The sequence below is a fragment of the Dendrobates tinctorius genome, unplaced genomic scaffold, assembly GCF_039654945.1.
Source record: "Dendrobates tinctorius isolate UK_male_01 unplaced genomic scaffold, ASM3965494v1 ptg000143l, whole genome shotgun sequence".
NCBI classification, from domain to species: Eukaryota; Metazoa; Chordata; class Amphibia; order Anura; family Dendrobatidae; genus Dendrobates; species Dendrobates tinctorius.
In genome coordinates this window covers 45,705,720-45,726,587 of record NW_027361810.1, presented here as the reverse complement: position 1 = coordinate 45,726,587, position 20,868 = coordinate 45,705,720, and the positions used below count along the sequence as shown (strand labels likewise).

The 20,868-nt window shown below is 45.3% G+C and overlaps 1 protein-coding gene across 4 annotated transcripts in view; it reads right to left on the bottom strand.

Moving 5' to 3' along the window:
* The window catches only part of RAPGEF4 (Rap guanine nucleotide exchange factor 4), a 302,234-nt gene that overhangs the window by 36,052 nt on the left and 245,314 nt on the right, over window positions 1-20,868 (bottom strand). For all 4 annotated transcript variants that reach the window (XM_073545898.1, XM_073545899.1, XM_073545900.1 and 1 more), the window contains 2 exons: window positions 19,968-20,118; window positions 186-274 (listed from right to left, as the gene is read on the bottom strand). In XM_073545898.1, coding sequence (XP_073401999.1) covers window positions 186-274; window positions 19,968-20,118 — 240 coding nt within the window. The remainder of the gene's footprint in view (window positions 1-185; window positions 275-19,967; window positions 20,119-20,868) is intronic.

The window sequence follows — 20,868 nt, the reverse complement described above, 5'->3', positions numbered from 1 at the left end:
TGCATCAAATTGCAACGACGACGTTGTGCCAGGTCTGCGTATCAAAAGAAGAGCAGGGAATCGCAGGGCTCCTATCTGATAGCCGTAGATTACTGACCTGGCCCTTGGAAAATGGCCAATCAAATTGGTTCACACCAACTATAAATCAATGCTGATAAAACTCCTAAAAAAAGGGAATTACTTACAACTGCTTCACTATTCTCTCCAGCTCGGGAAGCTGTTCCTTCAGAGAAGCGATGGTTCGTGTGTCATCTGATACTGAGATGTAAAATTCCTACAGGAACAGGGAACAGATAAAAAACAACTGAAATTATACAAAACACTACAACATTAATCCATGGTACATATGGACATTTCTTGCTCCACATTTGTTACTTTTCCGAATTCCCTTTACATACGATGAGCTTCAACTACGATATTATAAAATTATATTATTAAAGGTTAAATACTATATACAGTGGGGCAAAAAAGTATTTAGTCAGTCAGCAATAGTGCAAGTTCCACCACTTAAAAAGATGAGAGGCGTCTGTAATTTACATCATAGGTAGACCTCAACTATGGGAGACAAACTGAGAAAAAAAAATCCAGAAAATCACATTGTCTGTTTTTTTTCATTTTATTTGCATATTATGGTGGAAAATAAGTATTTGGTCAGAAACAAGCAATCAAGATTTCTGGCTCTCACAGACCTGTAACTTCTTCTTTAAGAGTCTCCTCTTTCCTCCACTCATTACCTGTAGTAATGGCACCTGTTTAAACTTGTTGTCAGTATAAAAAGACACCTGTGCACACCCTCAAACAGTCTGACTCCAAACTCCACTATGGTGAAGACCAAAGAGCTGTCAAAGGACACCAGAAACAAAATTGTAGCCCTGCACCAGGCTGGGAAGACTGAATCTGCAATAGCCAACCAGCTTGGAGTGAAGAAATCAACTGTGGGAGCAATAATTAGAAAATGGAAGACATACAAGACCACTGATAATCTCCCTCGATCTGGTGCTCCACGCAAAATCCCACCTCGTGGGGTCAGAATGATCACAAGAACGGTGAGCAAAAATCCCAGAACCACGCGGGGGGACCTAGTGAATGAACTGCAGAGAGCTGGGACCAATGTAACAAGGCCTACCATAAGTAACACACTACGCCACCATGGACTCAGATCCTGCAGTGCCAGACGTGTCCCACTGCTTAAGCCTGTACATGTCCGGGCCCGTCTGAAGTTTGCTAGAGAGCATTTGGATGATCCAGAGGAGTTTTGGAGAATGTCCTATGGTCTGATGAAACCAAACTGGAACTGTTTGGTAGAAACACAACTTGTCGTGTTTGGAGGAAAAAGAATACTGAGTTGCATCCATCAAACACCATACCTACTGTAAAGCATGGTGGTGGAAACATCATGCTTTGGGGCTGTTTCTCTGCAAAGGGGCCAGGACGACTGATCCGGTACATAAAAAAATGAATGGGGCCATGTATCGTGAGATTTTGAGTGCAAACCTCCTTCCATCAGCAAGGGCATTGATGATGAAACGTGGCTGGGTCTTTCAACATGACAATGATCCAAAGCACACCGCCAGGGCAACGAAGGAGTGGCTTCGTAAGAAGCATTTCAAGGTCCTGGAGTGGCCTAGCCAGTCTCCAGATCTCAACCCTATAGAAAACCTTTGGAGGGAGTTGAAAGTCCGTGTTGCCAAGCGAAAAGCCCAAAACATCACTGCTCTAGAGGAGATCTGCATGGAGGAATGGGCCAACATACCAACAACAGTGTGTGGCAACCTTGTGAAGACTTACAGAAAACGTTTGACCTCTGTCATTGCCAACAAAGGATATATCACAAAGTATTGAGATGAAATTTTGTTTCTGACCAAATACTTATTTTCCACCATAATATGAAAATAAAATGAAAAAAAAACAGACAATGTGATTTTCTGGATTTTTTTTTCTCAGTTTGTCTCCCATAGTTGAGGTCTACCTATGATGTAAATTACAGACGCCTCTCATCTTTTTAAGTGGTGGAACTTGCACTATTGCTGACTGACTAAATACTTTTTTGCCCCACTGTATGTATATATGTATATATATATATATATATATATATATATATATATATATATATATATATTCTTAAATTCAATAGTAACAAAAAAGGGGACAATCAGTCACCTGTCTGGTGCGCGGCAAAAAGCCCTCTATAGTAATATGGTTAGATCCGCGTAGAAGCCAGCACTAGTGTTCCATTACTTTTATTGGTCAGATTAAAAACAAAGAGCAGCAACAAAAATGATTAAAACCATAAAACAATGGTAGAGAAAGGCAGCACGATTTTTAATCATTTTTGTTGCTGCTTTTTGCCACTCATGTTTTTAATCTGAACAATAAACTTATTTTTTATGGAGTACTACGAGTATTGCCTTCTACCTGGATCTACCTATATTTTTAAAATTAAATGCAAAACCCTTTGCAAGAAAACTAAAAAAAAGTCCTATTTCACGGACCAAAAAAGGCCATCTAAATAATACAAAACACATGTCGTCGTAAATATCATATACTTGTTATCAAGGATTGGCACATGAGCAGTTTTTCTACCTTTGTATTATCAAATTTTTCAATTAATATTTTTTTTATGTGGCTGGGCTTGCACTCATCGAAAATAAAAAAAAAAAGAAAATTCATCTTTCCTTGCCCTATCAACTCGTGATGAGTGAACGGGCTCTGTAATGCCGCTGTAATTTTGTGACCGCAGCATTTAAGTGGTTAACCAGGAGCGGTACTCCTTTTGAGCCTGCTCCATACATCTGCACCCTCTTCTTGAAGTAATAGTTAGTGATGAGCGAACGTGCTCTGATAAACCCGATGTGTACCTTAGTTACCAGCTCCCTGCATCAGAGCGCAGGTAACTAAAGTACATAGCGACGCCGCGCGCTCGGCATCGCTGTGCTGATCGCTGGTGAAGCTGTCTCTTTGACAGCTCCCCAGCGATCACATAGCGACTCACCGGCGATCCTGACACGTTGATATCGTTGTCGGGATCGCTGGTGAGTCGCTATGTGTGACGGGGCCTTTACAGTGAATGTGATTTCCTGATAACTCATGCCGTCTGTGCGTGCTTATTCTCTCATTATGCAAGTATAACTCCTTAGTGACTTATTTGTACTGTTTGTTTGGTTTATTCCTTACCTTTCCTTCCTCCCTGCTTCACATCCCTTCCAATATTAAAAACGTTGTAAAAATTTCAACAAAAATAACATCGAAAAGATGCAGTGGGGAACATCAAAAAAAGGAAAAACACAACAAAAATGCAATAAACCGTGCAAATGACTATTGTACATTTTGATGCAGACGCACGTGCAAAAAACGTGCAAAAAAACAAACCCAGTGTGAACATGGCCTTTCTCTTTACCTCCACCCCTACCCCCTGGACTCGCAGTGCTGCAGTATTACAGCCCCCCAAGAACAACAAATCCTGGTAAATGTGGTAAGAAACATAGCGGTAGGCTGCAAAGTAATCACCAATTTCCTTATTTCCAGCCCATGATCTGAGCCCTACAGAATTGGCTTTTCCTATATACACAGGTAACAGAATTTGAAAGTTTAAAAAAAGAAAAATTAAGGAACAGTAGAGGGACTATGTAAATATTTATTTCACTTGATTGTTAATAGTGATCTTTTAGAGGCGGATTCAGCATGATTTCCCATCGTGAACCCTGTTGACCTGAAATAAACCTTTGAAAAGTGTGGAAAATGTAAGAAAATCTTCGGCTTCAGAAATCGTATTTTTTTGGATATTTTCATGCTTTTCTAGATATAGAAATAAATACGGTACATAAAGTAGAACACATCCTTACAGCCGAATATTTTTATTTATTTTTTAGCTCCATGGCCATAGTCTTATTTTTTTTTTTTGTATAAAGCTGACAATTTCCTAACAGACTACACTGTATATTATTGGATAATGATGGCTTAATCCTGAAATAGCAACATCTCTAGATACTTTTGGATAATTGGAAATCTATACGAAACCTACAATAGTTTCAAAGCGATTTTCACCCTGGGAGATTTGCAGAGTTTGGGGTTATTAAGCCCAACCGGCTCATCTGTAGAAATGCACGGATCTAAAATACTAATTGAAATATTGTGGGTTTAATCTGAATGCCCTGATCATTTGTAAGGATTTTCCCAAGGAAAGGAAACAATTTTACGCCCCTTTATCAGCTTGAGTGCTACCTGTCGAATAACAAGACTATTATTACGCCTTAATAATTAACTTCTTAATATTTAGGTTGCGCATTGATGCCATGGTGCTTTTTTTTTCCTGCAACCATTTTTGCTGAAAAAAAAAAACCCCAAACACACTGTGGCCAAAACGCATAACCATAACATAGCCTTACAATGTACAAAAAAAAAAAAAAATTATAAATGAAAGAGTTTCAATAAAATATCAGAAATGATGAGAATTAGAAGCTGAGCAGCTTAGTATATAGTATTCTAAGTAGCAGTCATGGGGGTGGTCCTAATCAGTGATTGACAGCTATTCTTATGCACACCTATAAAGAAGAGGCTGTCAATCACTGATTAGGACCACCCCCTGACTGCTAAGAACAATGCAGGGATTTCAGTGAATATAATACAAGAAAAACAAAGTTTTCACTACAAAATTATATATCAATCTGTTCCGCTTCTGCTATATAACATGCGGCCCACAGATTACACAGCGCATCCAAGCTGTCAGGTTTCCATTAACTCTCCGTGAATGTTTTGGGAAGCAGTGGATTTAGAGCTATGTAACTAAAAGTAGAGGTGAAACCCCCCAAAAAAAAAAATAAAATAAGGTACATCGACATTATTTAGGACCAAAATTTGGACCTAGAAACAAAAATGGTGCTAATATACAGTCATGGCCGAAAGTTTTGGCACCCTTGAAATTGTTCCAGGAAATGAAGTATTTATCCCACAAAATTACTGCAATTTCACATTTTGTTATACGCATGTTTATTTCATCTGTGTATATTGGAACCACACACAAAAAAAAAGACAAATTGGGCATAATTTCATATAAAACCCCCAAAATAGTCCGGACACCTTTCCAAAATTCTAGGTAAACAACTGTGTTTCAAGAATATGTGATGCTCATTCAAACTCACCTGTGGCAAGTAACAGATGTGTCTGCTTAATTGTAAAGTGCTGGGGAATATGTTGGCGCTATATAAATAAAATGCTGTAGACTATGCCATGTAATGGTCTGTTTACTGCTCACCAGCCCAACTTGGGGCATTAACGTCAACTGATCAGTGCTCAGCTACTTGTTTGTTGATGGGTGATCATTTGAAAGTCTGATTGCTCAGGCAGACTGTGCTTCAGATTTGCACTGAATGATTAGTAATAGATTGTTTCGTGCGCATAGGCAGTCATTGTTCTCAGCAGCAAATGTCCTGTTTACACAGGATGATGTGGAGCTGAGAATGATGATCTTTTAGGGCAAACAAAATGGTCATTTGACCCAGTTTTTTTTTTCGCTTTCATCGTGTGATCGGTGGCCTGTTTATCATTGTCGTCAAATAAATGTTCCTTGCAATTCTTGGTCACCATAACTGTGCAGTGTAAAATGCACCATAACAGTATCTCAATGAGTAACCATAATTCTAATCTCTATATTTTTTTTCAAAAATGAATAGTACCCGTGAAAATAAGAAATACTGCAATATATCTTATCAGAGATATCTGCTTCTTTCATTCTCAGAATTCGCAATTGATGTGTAAATTCTGTCTTAAGTGGATACAGACTCTCCCATTATTTAGGTAGGAGATGACAATTAGTGCTTATAATGTTCTATGATTCTTTCAGCATGATTTCTGTGTCAACCTCCAGCTCCCCTCTCCCCCTCCGACCACCAACCGTCATCCCCTGTCTCAGTATTGTGAAAATCTCTCTTCACTGAATACAGATAGTCCATTCTCAATTCATAGGTAATATCAGTCTCGGAGGTGAAAGAAGTAGATTTCTCCAATAAGATACATTACAAAGTTGCTTATTGTCATGTGTACTATTGATTTATGAAATAATAAATAAAACAATGGTTACTCTTAAAGGGAATATCTTATTCCAGAGAAATCCACGTTTTTCTTATATGATCTATGGGCCGGACATAGATCTCCCCAAGAGTCCGCCTCCAAAAATTATTTTAAATAAAAGGGGACGTTACCAGAGTGATACGTGTAATGACTGACAGTCTGCTCTCCTGATCTACATGTCTCACAGTGGTAATATCTCCTTTCATGTAAAACAATCTCTGGAGGCAGATTCTCAGGGAGATCTAGGTCCGGCCTATAGATCGTAAGAGCTTATTTACATACAAGAAAAATGTTGCTTTCTTTGGAATAATCTGGCAGGTCACAGCCAGCAGAACACGACTGGAAAGTCACAGAGAACAGATGAAGACGGTGGTTGGTAAGTATTTTACTAGGGGCAGGGAACTTAAGATTATTGACATCTCTCCAGATGTAAAATGATTAAAAAAAATGCCAGAGAGGAGCTTTAAATAAAGCTAAAAAAAACCATATAAGCAGGAAGCCGTTTTCACATAATTCGTACTATAAATGTTTTGGCATCCCTTTTTGTGGCTTTTTCCCTGCAAAAACTAGTGGAAACAAAGATGTAGTGTTAACATACACAAAGGCCATGTTCACACGTTGCGTATTTGCTGCGTTTTTTTATGCCACGCTTTGCTTAGTTTTTACTGCATTTTCTCTTTAGTTTTTGGTGTTTTTTTTAACTGCGTTTTTGTCAGGGGACATTTGTCTCTTGTGCACGCTGATAAAGTTTAGAGCATAAAAAAAATCTGATTCAACTTCATTAGATTTTGACACCAACAACGCAGCAAAATCTGATACCTGCGTTTCTCTATCGCTTCATTGGGGGACACAGGAACCATGGGTGTATGCTGCTGCCACTAGGAGGCTGACACTATACAAAAAAGAAAGTTAGCTCCTCCTCCGCAGTATACACCCCACCGACTGGCGCTCAATTACTCAGTTTAGCTTAGTGTCAGTAGGAGGTGGACATGGGTCTTTCATTAGAGCCTTATCTACCTCAGTGTGCGTCGTTTCTTTGCAGGTTCGGAGGGATACAGAGTGAATAGTCACATCTGTACTCCCACACAGAGACTATGAGTACGGCGTGTACTGCCACCCCGTATCCTCATATGTCTACCGGCCAGGAACACGTATGCGTGTTCGCCTTCTGTCTCTCACCCACTCGCCTACCAGAGCCTGACAGTGGATGGAGACACGGTCTGCTACTGGATATGGGGTAAGTCAGGACTGCAGGAGGTAAGTATCAGCAGGCTGGGCCCCTCTCTCCTTCCCATGATAGTATTCCCCCTGGGCGGTGGGGAACAGGCAAGCTTCCTTAGTCGGCATTACCTGTGTTTAGAGTTCTCAGTGCCAGCGCCGTGGAACTGCGGTTCTCTTTAGGCCTCCGCGCCCTCCGGCGGCCGCCGTTTCTAATTTAGGCCCCGGCTTCAGTTCAGGCCTAGTTCTGAGGCGAGGCCATGTCCCCATTTTCAGGCGGGCTTTTTTCTTCTGTGGAACAGTCCCGCCCGCCTGGCACCGCCCACCGCTTCACTGAGGCCTAGAGGCATCGCAGGGGCCCGCCCACTCCTCCCAGTCGTCCTATAGGAGTGAGTGGAGTTTTCTTATGCTCCTGACAGAGCGGTTAGCTCCGCCCGCCCTCTCTTGTGAGCTGATTCCCGCCCACAGCTTTCAGGAGCGCGTTTTTTACCTCACAGCTTTTACTCAGCCTGTCAGCTGCTCGTCTTCGCTTCAGCTTGCTGTGTACACAGGTTCTGTGAGTAGCTCTGCGCTGCAGACTGACACCCTCCTCAGCTCTCCGTCCCCTAACCGTCTGGCACTGTTAGTGGGTTAGCACATAATGTCGATTTCTAAACCAATTCGCTCTGCTTCTTCCTCTGTGGTAGTCAGTCATTTTGCATGTTCTTCCTGCAAACGCAAGTTTCCATCAGGTCAGTCCTCTCCCCTCTGTCAGGACTGCAGCAAGTCCACTGAACCCACCGCCCAGGAGCCCCCGGTTGTCCCGAGTGACGTTGAGGCCCCTATCCCAGGGTGGGTTTCCTCTCTGTCTCAATCGGTGGCGGAGCTCACCAAGGTGTCCCAGACCTTGGTGTCCGTACTGGATAAGTTGCCACTACAGGCTTCTGCAGGACCCAGCAAGTCACAGGATGCTCCGGTCGAGCCTGTTAATATTAGCCGCAAAAGAGCCAGATGGGAGCACCAGTCCGGTTCCTCTTCCCGTTCCGCATCTCCCCATAGTCCGTCCAAACAGCCTCCCTTATCAAGATCTTCCTCCCCTGAGCCAGGTGAGACTTTCTCGGATGGACCCTCTGAGGATGTTTTGGAGCTGGACTCGGACCAAATCGCTGATATGAGGGATATGGTTCAGAACCTCATTGCAGCGATTAACCAGTCCTTCAATATCAAAGATTCTCCTGCGGAACCCGCGGACGAGGAGGTTTCTTTCAGACGGTCGAAAACACCTTCTAAGGTCTTCGCTCATCATTCGGAGTTCCAGAAAATTCTTTCCAGAGAGAGAGAAAATCCGACCAGGCGTTTTCAAAGAGGAAAACGCCTTGGGTTGTCATATCCTTTTTCGCCGGAACTCATTGCAGACTGGTCAGCTTCTCCGGCCGTGGACCCTCCAGTTTCAGACTATCTAACAGCACGGTCCTTCCGATTTCTGGGGGAGCATCTCTAGGAGACACTAATGACAGAGTCATAGAATCTTTTGCTAAGTCAGCCTTCGAAGCGGCGTCTTCTGTTCTAAGCCCGGCCTTCGCTTCTACTTGGGCTTCTAAGGCCATAGCGAAATGGGCTAAGGACCTCCGCCAAGGCATTTTGGCCGGAGACCAGCCAGAGCAGCTGACAGATCTCGCTGACCAAATTTCGCATGCAGGCAAATATTTGGTCTCGGCCGCCCTGGATGCCGGATCCTGCGCAGCTCAGGCATCAAGCAACTTGGTGCCTATTAGGCGCACAGTTTGGCTTAAGGCTTGGCAAGCGGACTTATCTTCAAAAAAGTCCCTCACCAGTTTACCGTTTCACGGATCGCGTCTTTTCGGCGATAGGCTGGACCAGATCATTAAGGATGCCACTGGGGGCACAAGCTCCCTTCTTCCCCGGTCAAAATCTCGTTGGCCTCCTCCAAAACGTCAGTATCGACCCTTTCGGCCTTTTCGTCGTTTCATGACAGCAGATACGTCTTCCCACCAGCAGAGGCCTCAACCTCGCCAAGATAGAAAAAAAGAGTCTCCTTTAGGCACACTCCTTCTTCCCAGGGTAGATCTACCAGAGCTAGACCTGGAAGATCTTCCTTCACATGACTGGAATCAGAACACCGGATCATACTCCCAGGTGGGCGGCCGTCTTCTTGCCTTCAGGGACGTCTGGCTTGCCTCGGTGGAAGACCATTGGGCCAGGGAAGTTGTATCTTCAGGATACAAAATAGAATTTGTTCCTCGTCCTCGGGATCGGTTCTTCGAATCCCGACCCCCGAAAGATCCCGCCTTGGTGCCGGTTTGTTTACAGCCATCGCCTCTCTTCTCAAGTCGGGAATGATTGTTCCAGTTCCAGAAAAAGAGCGATTCACAGGTTTCTATTCTAACCTGTTTGTAGTGCCGAAAAAATGAGGCACGGTTCGGCCCATTCTGGACTTAAAACTACTGAACAAAAGGGTCCGTCTGTGACATTTCAGGATTGAGTCCCTTCGTTCAGTAATCGCTTCCATGGAGGCACAAGAATTCCTGTGCTCCATAGACATTCAAGACGCCTATCTACATGTCCCAATCTTCCTGGGTCATCAAAAGTTCCTGCGTTTCGCGATACATCAGGATCACTTTCAGTTTGTCACCCTGCCGTTCAGGCTCGTCACCGCTCCCAGGGTTTTTACAAAGATCATGGCAGCTTTGATGGCCATTTTGAGGATCAGAGGTCTTGTGCTCTTTTCTTACCTCGACGACATCATCAAAGCTCCATCCTTGCCCCAGGCTCTCGAAAGTCTGACCATTGTCTGCGACACTCTTACTCGATTCGGGTGGATCATCAACACAAAAAAGTCTTGCCTAGTTCCAACACAATGCCTTGTGTTTCTAGGCATACTTTTCGACACTCGTCAGGCAAAGGTCTTCCTTCCCGACGACAAGAGAGTAAATCTTCGGCGGGATGTTCGTTTGCTTCAGGGCCCCCGAATCATTTCCCTCCGATCAGCCATGAGAGTTCTGGGGAGGATGGTCGCAACGTCGGAGGTGATTCCCTTCGCCCAATTCCACTCAAGACCGCTTCAATGGGCCATTCTGTCGCAGTGGAACAAGTCAGTCTCCTCACTGGATCATCCAATCCGACTCATTTCGGGTCAAGCTGTCCCTCAATTGGTGGCTAACATCTCCTCTTATTGCCCAGGGCCGATCGTTCCTCCCGGTACATTGGCAAGTGGTGACGACAGACTCCAGTCTTCTGGGCTGGAGCGCAGTGTTTCGCCATCTCACAGTACAGGGTCGTTGGTCGAGGCAGGAAGCGTCTCTTCCGATCAACGTCCTAGAGATACAGGCTATTTTCCTGTCCCTGATTCATTGGGACAAGCTGCTCAGAGGTCTGCCAATCCGGATTCAGACGGACAATGCCACAGCGGTGGTATATATCAACCACCAGGGAGGGACTCTGAGTTCCTCGGCACTGGCCGAGGTATCCAAGATACTTCATTGGGCAGAAATGTCAGCTCCAGCGATATCCGCCGTACACATTCCGGGTGTGGAAAATGAGGCCACCGATTTTCTCAGCCGCAAAGGCCTCGCGGCAGGGGAATGGTCCTTGCATCAGGAAGTCTTCCATCAGATTTGCCTTCGTTGGGGTACTCCGGATGTGGATCTGATGGCGTCCCACCTGAACAAGAAAGTTCCACAGTTCGTATACAGGGCCCGCGATCCCCTCACGGTGGGCGCCGATGCTCTGACCATTTCTTAGTCACAGTTCGTGCTCCCCTATCTGTTCCCTCCTCTCCCTCTTCTTCCCAAGCTGTTGAAGAAGATCAAGGCAGAAGGGGTACCAGTCATCCTCATTGCGCCAGATTGGCCCAGGTGGTCTTGGTTCACGGAAATCGTCAACCTTCTCGCCGACGCTCCTTGGACCCTTCCAGACAGACCAGATCTGCTGTCTCAGGGTCCGATTTACCACCCCAATTCTCGGTCGCTCAATTTGACGGCGTGGCTATTGAGACCGCGGTACTGAAAAAGTCAGGGTTTTCAGATCGGGTATTTCACACAATGATCCGGGCTAGGAAGCCTTCGTCTTCCAAAATATACTATAGAACATGGAAGGCATATTTTCATTGGTGTGTGTCCAATCGCTTTTCGCCAATGTCTTTCTCACTTCCTTCTATTCTAGCATTCCTCCAGGTAGGCCTGGATGCGGGTCTGGCCCTTAATTCTCTAAAGGGGCAAGTTTCGGCGCTTTCAATTCTTTTCCAGAAGACGCTATCCTCTCGGCCGCAGGTAAAAACCTTTTTACAAGGGGCGGCCCATGCAGTTCCTCCGTATCGGGCTCCAGTTGATCCCTGGGATCTCAATTTAGTCCTAGAGGCTCTACAAGGTTCCCCTTTTGAGCCTCTCAAGGAGGTTTCTCTATCTCTCCCCTCTCTTGGAAAGTGGCCTTTCTCGTGGCCATTACTTCCATCCGACGTGTCTCGGAGTTGGCAGCTCTTTCTTGTCAACCTCCTTTTTTAGTGATTCACCAAGATAAAGTTGTTCTACGGCCTCCACCGTCCTTCCTTCCCAAGGTGGTATCTGCTTTCCACTTGAATGAAGACATCGTTCTACCTTCTTTCTGCCCAGCTCCAGTTCATCCCCGGGAACGCTCCTTGAACAGACTAGACCTGGTCAGGGCGACGAAGGTCTACTTGGCTAGAACCGAGGCATTCTGGAAGACAGACTCGCTTTTCATCATTCCAGATGGGGCTCGAAAAGGCTTGTCGGCCTCCAAGGTGACTATTGCGTGCTGGATCAGATCAGCTATCTTAGAGGCTTACCGGATAAAGAACAGAGCCAGCCTAGGAAGAAGGATCTTGCAGGCGGCGGTGGTGAGTCCGCTGACCTGATGGAAGTTTTGTTTCCCAACCCAGGGACTGCTTTGGGACATCCCATGGTTCCTGTGTCCCCCAATGAAGCGATAGAGAAAACAGGGTTTTTGGTTGCTTACCGTAAAATCTGTTTCTCGGAGCCTTCATTGGGGGACACAGCACTCTCCCATGTTTTCAACTTCTGTACTTTTTTCTATGTAATATAGTTCTAGTTGAATTGTTGGTTTACTGTATATTCTACAGTATTGCTTCTCCTACTGCTTTCTCACTGAGTAATTGAGTGCCAGTCGGTTTGGTGTATACTGCGGAGGAGCTAACTTTCTTATTTGCATAGTGTCAGCCTCCTAGTGGCAGCAGCATACACCCATGGTTCCTGTGTCCCCCAATGTAGGCTCCGAGAAACAGATTTTACGGTAAGCAACCAAAAATCCTGTTTTTTTGCACTACTCGTTTCTTTCAATGGCTGAAAAACGCTGAAACAAGTGCATACTGCATTTTGCAAAAAAACAAACTTTTATAACAAAACAATCAGGAAAAAGAAAAGCTGTGTGCACAAGATTTCTCAAATCTCACTGACTTTGCTGGTACTGCAGCTGAAAACTTTAGTGATGAGCGAGTATACTCGTTGCTCGGGTGGTCTCCGAGTATTTTGGCGTGCTCGGAGATTTAGTTTTCGTCGCCTCAGCTGGACAGGCTTAATACATGTGAAGATGTAGTAATCACAGGTACGTGGGATGCAGTGACGAGACGGGAGACGGGATGAACTTTAAGATGTAACTTTTATATACATCAGCACTTTGTGCACACCCTGCGTGGATGTATTCGCTGGATGGACCAGGATCGCCTCTCTGCCCTGACACGCCGGGTGAAGGAGTGGCTTGGCCGTCCGTGACGTCATCCTGCAGCGTGGTGCGTTGCCTTGGTGACGCGTCCTTCCTGGCCTGCCCTTGCCACCCCCGCATCATGACGTGTCTGATGGGGGAGTGGCTGGGCGACTAGGAGGCGCGCATCATGATGACGTCACACGCCGGGCGCTTTGCGATCATGCTTCCACACGTGAGTGATTTTTTATGATGATGCCCCCATATATATATGACTATAGTAATCATATGGCCACACTCTTACCCTCCCAGGACGAAGCTAAGGCGAAACACGCGTCAGGGCCTGCGATATAACAAGGTCATATGCCTTTCATTTTGTTCTTTTTGGGATTGCTGCAGTATATCTAGGCAATGGGACCAACGCTATGAAGGAACCCTATGGGTCATTTATTTAAGCATTTATGCTGGTACTTTAGCATTTACCATCCCAGCAAAGTTTCTATTTAACCGTGTCATAGAATGTCATATCTTTGTGTTGTCACTTGACAATTATAGCATGGCATTATTGCTAAGTACCTTTCTATGTGCTCTCCGATTGCAACTTATATTACCGTATGTTATCTACCTGTATAGATGGAACTTAGTGACACACTTGCATTATTTGCAGAGAGCTCTATACTTTGATGACATATATTTCAGTGGTTTTTGTAATGCAGCGCAGACATCATGTATGCTACATATTTCTTTGACGTCTTATATATCTTGCATTGATTATTATACTGTGATTTTTTTTTCAGACGTGTATGTACCTTTTCTTGGTGTAGCTCTAGGCACTTTATAGTGGCATGTGCAATTGTGGTATCTTATTGGCTATCCATCTCCTTTTATGATTGTCTTTTGTCCTTTTTGTAATAATTTCAATAAAGCTGTGTGTATTTTATGGCTATATGCTTCTTGGATCTGGTTTGTACATATAATTGTTGGGAAGCGCCATTTTTCATAGGCCTAATTTTTTTGAATTATTTTTATACAAATATAGATGCCTATAGGGGCTATCTCGAGCAACCAAACAAGCAAGCTAACAGCAGTTATCCTCGCAGGGATCAAAATAAGAATACACTGGTGGCACAAACACGAGTAACCCAGCAAAGACCAGTCACTATAGAGCCGCGGTATGGCTGACTACGGGTCCAGAATTTTAACTACAACGTGTCACTTATCCTCCCCAACGTCCGGCAGAGCGATGGTCGATGATGCTTCGGCGTATCAGCCGCTGGGCCCAGCCGACGAGGATTTGGCGAAGACTTCAGGCGTTCCAACGCCCCGGCGAAGTGGGGGCACAGCAGGCCCCTGAAAAGTTCCTCTGCGTCGCACCTCCCAGCAAAGGTGGGACGGCGTTGCCCGGGGTCCGGATGGCGTGGGCCGGAGCCGAGCTGCGGGGGCCACAAGCAGCAGACAGGCCGCAACTGCGGGCTGGAGTGAAGTGGCGACGGCCACAGACGGGCCGCACCCACAAGCTGGAACCAAGCGGCGGCTGCCGCAGGCGGGAGCGGTCAGGCCGCACCCGCGGGGTGGAGTCGGGCGGCCTCTACTGCGGGCAGGAGCGGTCGGGCCACACCCGTAGGGTGGATGCAGGCGGTGTTTCTCCGTTGGACGGCGCGTTGCCGTATCCCTTCTGTTAGCGGTGAGTCTCCCTGCAGTCTCTCCCGTTGATGCTCTGCGCTTCTTGCTCTGGTTCTGGTGTAGGTAGGTGGGCTGACTGGGTGGTCCTCTTACCGCCGCGAACATACTGAGACAGAGACTGTAGTGCGTCCAACAGGTCCTCTTTATTGGCCGTCCTCTCGACGACCCGCAGCACCACACAGCAGCAGCTCGACTCCGCACACAGGACCGGGTACCTTCACTTCCTTCCTTTCCTGTTTGATGTCCCTCGCAGCTCTTTCACTGTGGCTGCCCTAGGCCTACCACCACAGCGCTTCACCTGTCCGAGTCTGTCCGTCTTGTGGTACCCCAGGCTCTCTCTGTCAGCAGCTTCTCCTGTCAGTGCCACCCCCCTGACTGTGTTGCCAGTCCCTTCCAGAGCTTCTTCTTTGTCCACCTCTCCTGAGCTCCTCTCCTGGACTGACCGCTTCTAGAACTCTCTGTCTTCCTTTTATCCCCCTCTTTGGGAATTCCCCCTAGAGTCCTTGTAACCCTGCCCCCCATGACTGTGCGGTTTTGTAACCCTAAGCTGATGTTCAGTCCTCTCCTCACAGCTCTCTACTCCCATCTTGTGGCCAAACTGCAGTACTACACCTTCCTACCACTTCTGTCCTAGGTCTCCCGCTAGTGGCAAAAACCCTGTACTACAACAACCTTCTCATCTGTCTAGCTGTCTCCCACCTTCATTTACAGCAGTCCATGTCCAGCACAGTGTACATTAACCCTTCCTCTGCAGACAGGTCCGTATGTCAGCCACTTCTCTTACACTGGCTCTCACTCTGGCTCTCTGGCACCCTCTAGATTCCTCACTTCTCCTCTCCTGCTGCGTCGACTGACTCCTGCTGGCGTCCTCAGCCCCTTTTATAGCAGCTCCTCCCGCAACATTTCTAGAAGTCTCTGCAGTCCGTCCCCCAATTGTGTCGCCCGGAAACAGTCTCCCTAGGAACCTTGGTGACGGCCCCCTTGGTTCCGGCCCGGATACACAGCGGGGACTCCTCCTCCTACAGAGATTCCCTAACGAACAGGCAATCCTCACATGTATTCAGCCTGTGCAGCAGCCGCAAATCATGCAGCTGAGGTGACGAAAACTAAATCTCCGAGCACGCCAAAATACTCGGACGACACCCGAGCATGCTCGGGAACTCGCTCATCACTAGAAAACTTGCATTAAAAAATGCTGACAAAAACTGCAGCAAAAATGCAGTGTGTGAACACAGCCTAAGACTCCAAGGACTTACAATATCTTTAGCAATTTATTTGCTGCTTCTTTACCTGACTTTTCTAGCATTATGCTCACCCATTCCCTTTGCATTATCGCTATTACAAGAAGTGAGCATTTAATTTGTTTGCAACCAACATATTAACACAAACCCGTACGTGTATCGCGTGTTTATCCTATGGATCTGGGATGAAAACAAGTCACAATTGCACTGATTACACAAATCAGATCGAATCAATGCGATAAACGTATATGCGAAACAATCAAATAGGGAAATATCACGGATTAGCCGTCACGGGGACCGTCTATATCCCATAGTCTCCTTTACGTCAATCCGATGCTTGTCATTCCATAGGGGCGTCGGGTAAAATCGTAATTGGTTAATAGGATACAATGCTGCAGTCGGAGGCAAGTGCTATATAAAATGATTGCTCTCTCCCACTAATAACAGCCATGTGCAGAGTAATTGTAGGTTACCCGTGCATCTCATGGAGACAGGCCTGTAAAATCCATGTTCTGTGTAAAAATCATGCTTCTAAATTACTTGCCCACTTATCCCAATCATTATGTATATTTTTAGGTGGAAGCTATTGTATTGTAAAGTCTCTTAAGAAAATTGCAACATATTGACATGTATAAAAGCTTATAATGAAGTGTGGGAGAAGAAATAAAACTTCTCCCACTGGATCGACATTGGCACAATGGCACAGTGTCGGTGCCGCAGCAGCGCAGATATTGTACATGTGTTATTCCATGGAATGGATGGAAAAATGCACAACTATGTGCCCCGGTTTTCAGCCTCAACTGTACACAAGTCACAATTTTATTTATTTTACAGTTTGAGTATTCGGAAATTGAACCATATACAAATTTCTTATATATTACGTTCTGGCTCGTTTTTGTATAAGGAGTGGACAAGTCCTTGAACTGGAGGACACAGACAGAAAAGGGCCCCTGTGTAAGAAGAATATATGGGCCTTTACAGCACAAGACTTCCTAAAAAGGCAAAATTGCCCCTGCTTTGGAAGTATAAATGGGCCCCCTTACCTCTTGGGCCCTTGTGTGGCCGCACAGGTTTCACCAATGATATGTTGGCCCCTGAGTCCTTGCTATATCTCTGTCTGCCATTTCCCCCCTAGGGCCACTGCTTCATCAGGAGGATATCTCCCTCTTTAGTCACATAATTGAGTAGCATACTGCAGCGCAAGAGGCACGGGAACTCCGTGTGCGGCCTCATAGCCTCCTGCAGGTGTTGTCCTGTTAAAGGTTTCATGCCAAGTTTTTAAGTCACCCCATATCCATAGGATAGGGAATAACTTATAGAAGTGGTCCAACTGTTGGGTCCCTCACCGACACCTACCCCAAGCACCGTACTCAGCTACCTCTATCAGTCCCGTAAACAATGAATAGAGAAGAGGTGGGGGTGCTCAACCTCAGCTCCACACAGTCGAGAGTCCTGATATAAGGATTAGTGGGCTCCCAGCACTCGAGCCACCAGCCATCGTTAAAGGGGTTGTCCAAGACTTTTTTTTTTTTTTTTTACTATGAGCCTAAAAACAGTCAGGTAGTTGTTAACAGAGTCAACTCCCTGCCTGTTCTACCCGGCGCCAGCTCAGATAGCTCCTGACAGTGATTCAGCTGCTCCTAGTCAACAGAGCAGCACTTCCTCTTCTGGACTGATCTGTCGAAGGGGCGTGACTGTTGACGTCATGCTGATTGTCAGGCAGCTCCCCGCAGACAGGAAGCGGAGAGCCGGCTGTCAATCAGCATGACATCAGCAGTGACATCTCGTCAACAGAGCAGAGGGCAAGAGAAGACGCTGCTCTGCAGATGTGACGTCTGCAAAAATCGCTGAATTGCCATCTGTGACCGTTCTGTATCAGCAGAGATTGGTGCCCGGCGTAACAGACAGGTAGTATTACCCCCTGCCTGTTAGGCCCCTAAAAAATAAATTAAATAGTTATGGATTGCAAATTGCTGGGACAAGCTAGTCCAACCAGCTACAGGGTCTCCTCTAAGACACGCCTGTCCCTACAAGACATATATGTAAAGCTCTTTATGGCTACGTTGCATTTATCCTGCCATACAAAACACATGATCGTCATGTAAACAGCCACTCATTGCGACCAACAGTGTAAAACAATATATATCAGCAAGAATAAACTGTGCCAAATGACTACCTAAATGGGTTGTCTACCCTTGTGCACATTTTATTTTTTGTTACGGAAATGCATGTCTTATGTACTAAAGATCATTTTTATTGAGTTTCATTAAAAATATTGACTTTTACAGGTTCTTTGTTTCCTTAATGTGGTCTGTGGCCGTAAATCAGCTGAGAAGGGCTCAGAAAAAGTTAGATAAATGAATGACAAACTCGCCGTCAGGCCGTCATAGTGAGCTGACTGACGGATTCTCAGTTACCTCATTCTGCAGCTGGCAAAAGACAAGTGAAAAACAGATGCTGATAAGAGCAAATTATGCAAAATTTTTAATGAAGCCCAATTGCAAAACATTTTTTTTTTTGCCTCAATTACAGGCATTTAAGTAACAATAAAATGTCCCCAAAAGATAGACAGTCCTATTATCACCCCGATTTACACAACCCAAGTCATTCCACAAAGCAACTGTGTGTTTACATGCAATATTGTGAACACAATTTCCTATAGAACCAGTTCTAAAAGTATAAACTACCGAGTTATAAGACACACTTTTTTCCCCAAAATATTTTTTGGGAAAAGGGGGATGCGTCTTATACTCTGAATATAGCTTACTGGCTGCAGTGGAGCGGGGTCCCAGGGTCGCTGCTGCAGGAAGCTGGCGGAGGCAGAAGTGGTGCGATGCTGCCACAAGGGTGGTAGGAGGGGGTGTTCGGCGGTGCAGGGGCTCCGCTGATATATTGTGAAAGCCCGGAGCACCCGCACTTTCCATGATTTTCAATGCAGTGGACTTCAGGAAAATGGCCTCCAGAGGCGGCGCATGCGCAGATTGAGATCTCCACTGCAGCCGCCACCCCCGTTAAGCTACCGTAAAAGTGGACTATAAGACACACCATTTTGTTAACAAATATTTTATTCTAATAATAACCCCAAACATACTTCAAGAAGCCCCCAGAAATGGTTGGAAACAAAGCGATGGAGAGTTCTGAAGTGGCAGCAATGAGTCTGGATCCAAATCCCATTGATCAACTGTGGAGTGATCTTAAAATTGCTGTTGGGAGAAGGCGCCTTCAAATATGAGAGAGCTGGAGCAGTATGCAAAGAAGAGTGGTGCAAAATTCCAGTTGAGAGGAGTAAGAAGCTCATTGATGGTTATAGGAAGCGATTGATTGCAGTTATTTATTCCACAGGGTGTGCAACTAATTATTAAGTTGAAGGTGCCAACAATTTTGTCCCGCTCATTTTTGGGGTTTTGTGAAATGATGTCCAATTTGCCCTTTTTTTCTGTTTTTTTTTGTGTTGTTCCAATACACACAAAGGAAATAAACATGTATATAACAAAACATGTGTAACTGCAATAATTTTCTGGGAGAAATACTTCATTTTGGCCTGTTTCACATTTGCGCTTTATAGCGCTGCGACAGTCTGCGCACGGCCGCCGCTAAGCCCCGCCCCCTGCCAGCTCCCTGCCCGCCCCATCCGGTCATCGCCGCCTACTAGCGCACATGGGCGCTTGCGATCTGCGCACCCTATCTTTAGCATAGGGTGCGCAGATCGTGCGCTAGCAGGATTTTGCCGTGCGCTGCGCCCTTTTGATGGTGCGCCCGTGTGCGCCGAACGCAGCATGTTGCATTTCGGCGAGCACGGCGCACCTTCAAAAGTGGGAGGCGCACGGCCAGCGCACGATCTGCGCACCCTATGCTAAAGATAGGGTGCGCAGATCACAAGCGCCCATGTGCGCTAGTAGGCGGCGATGACCGGATGAGGCGGGGCTTAGCGGCAGCCGTGCGCAGCGCTATAAAGCGCAAATGTGAAACCGGCCTTTGTGGAACAGTTTCAAGGGTGCCAACACTTTCGGCCAAGTCTATATAGACTGTTTTTAACATGGTAAATGTCTATATTTTATGCTATGTTTAAAACAAGACAAACCTTACCTCTAAGAAAGCCATCGCGACCTCATCCTCCCGCAATAAGTCTCCGTACAAGGTGGCCCAAAGTTGTACTAATCGGATCACTCTGCGCTTGTTATTGACGGCATAGTCCATTTTCTCCTGCTCAGTCCCTTGGGACGGTTGGGCATGGTAAGTGCAGAGAGGTTAAGGAGTCAAAATGTTACTTCATTCACTACTACGTCTTATTTCTATTATTCTAACAGTCGGAAATTTGCTTGTTTTTCACTTGACTTTTCTTTTTTCATGTTGCGCACCGGATCTGTATAAAGTACTTTTCTTGAACCCAACAATAATTTGCAGCATTTTTGGCCGCATATTACACCAATAATCAATTGACCAAGTTTAGATCACTAGATCTCGTTTAGCAGAACCTCATGAAGTCCATGTCCTATAATAATAATATTGAAAAATAAAAAAACACCAAAAATGAAATGTATTACTGCACTAGAAGAAAATCTTACACCAAAAAAAACATTTTCTATCGCCATCTCATAACCCAGAATATATCATAACCCAGCGCCTATCGGATCCTATTTTCGTTGGATTAAAAGAATTATACTGTATTAAGGTTTTGTTTTTTTTTCCCTTTGCATAAAGTGACATCTTAATCTCCAAGAAAATATCTAAACAGAGAAGAGTTTTAGATGATTGCTAAAAGGGATTAGACCAGCAGCAAATTTCGAGGACAGACATTGTTTTCAAAGGATAGGTCAAAATAGCGGTAGTTTTTATTTTTACTGAGGATAAAAAGTACATGAGCGCCATCTTGTGGCACTGGGATATAATATTTAGTTAACAGAGATAAAAAATTCTGAAGTTTTTTTACAGAAAGCCAATAGGAATGGACAAAAGAACATAAAATAAGACTGAAAAAAGCAAAAGA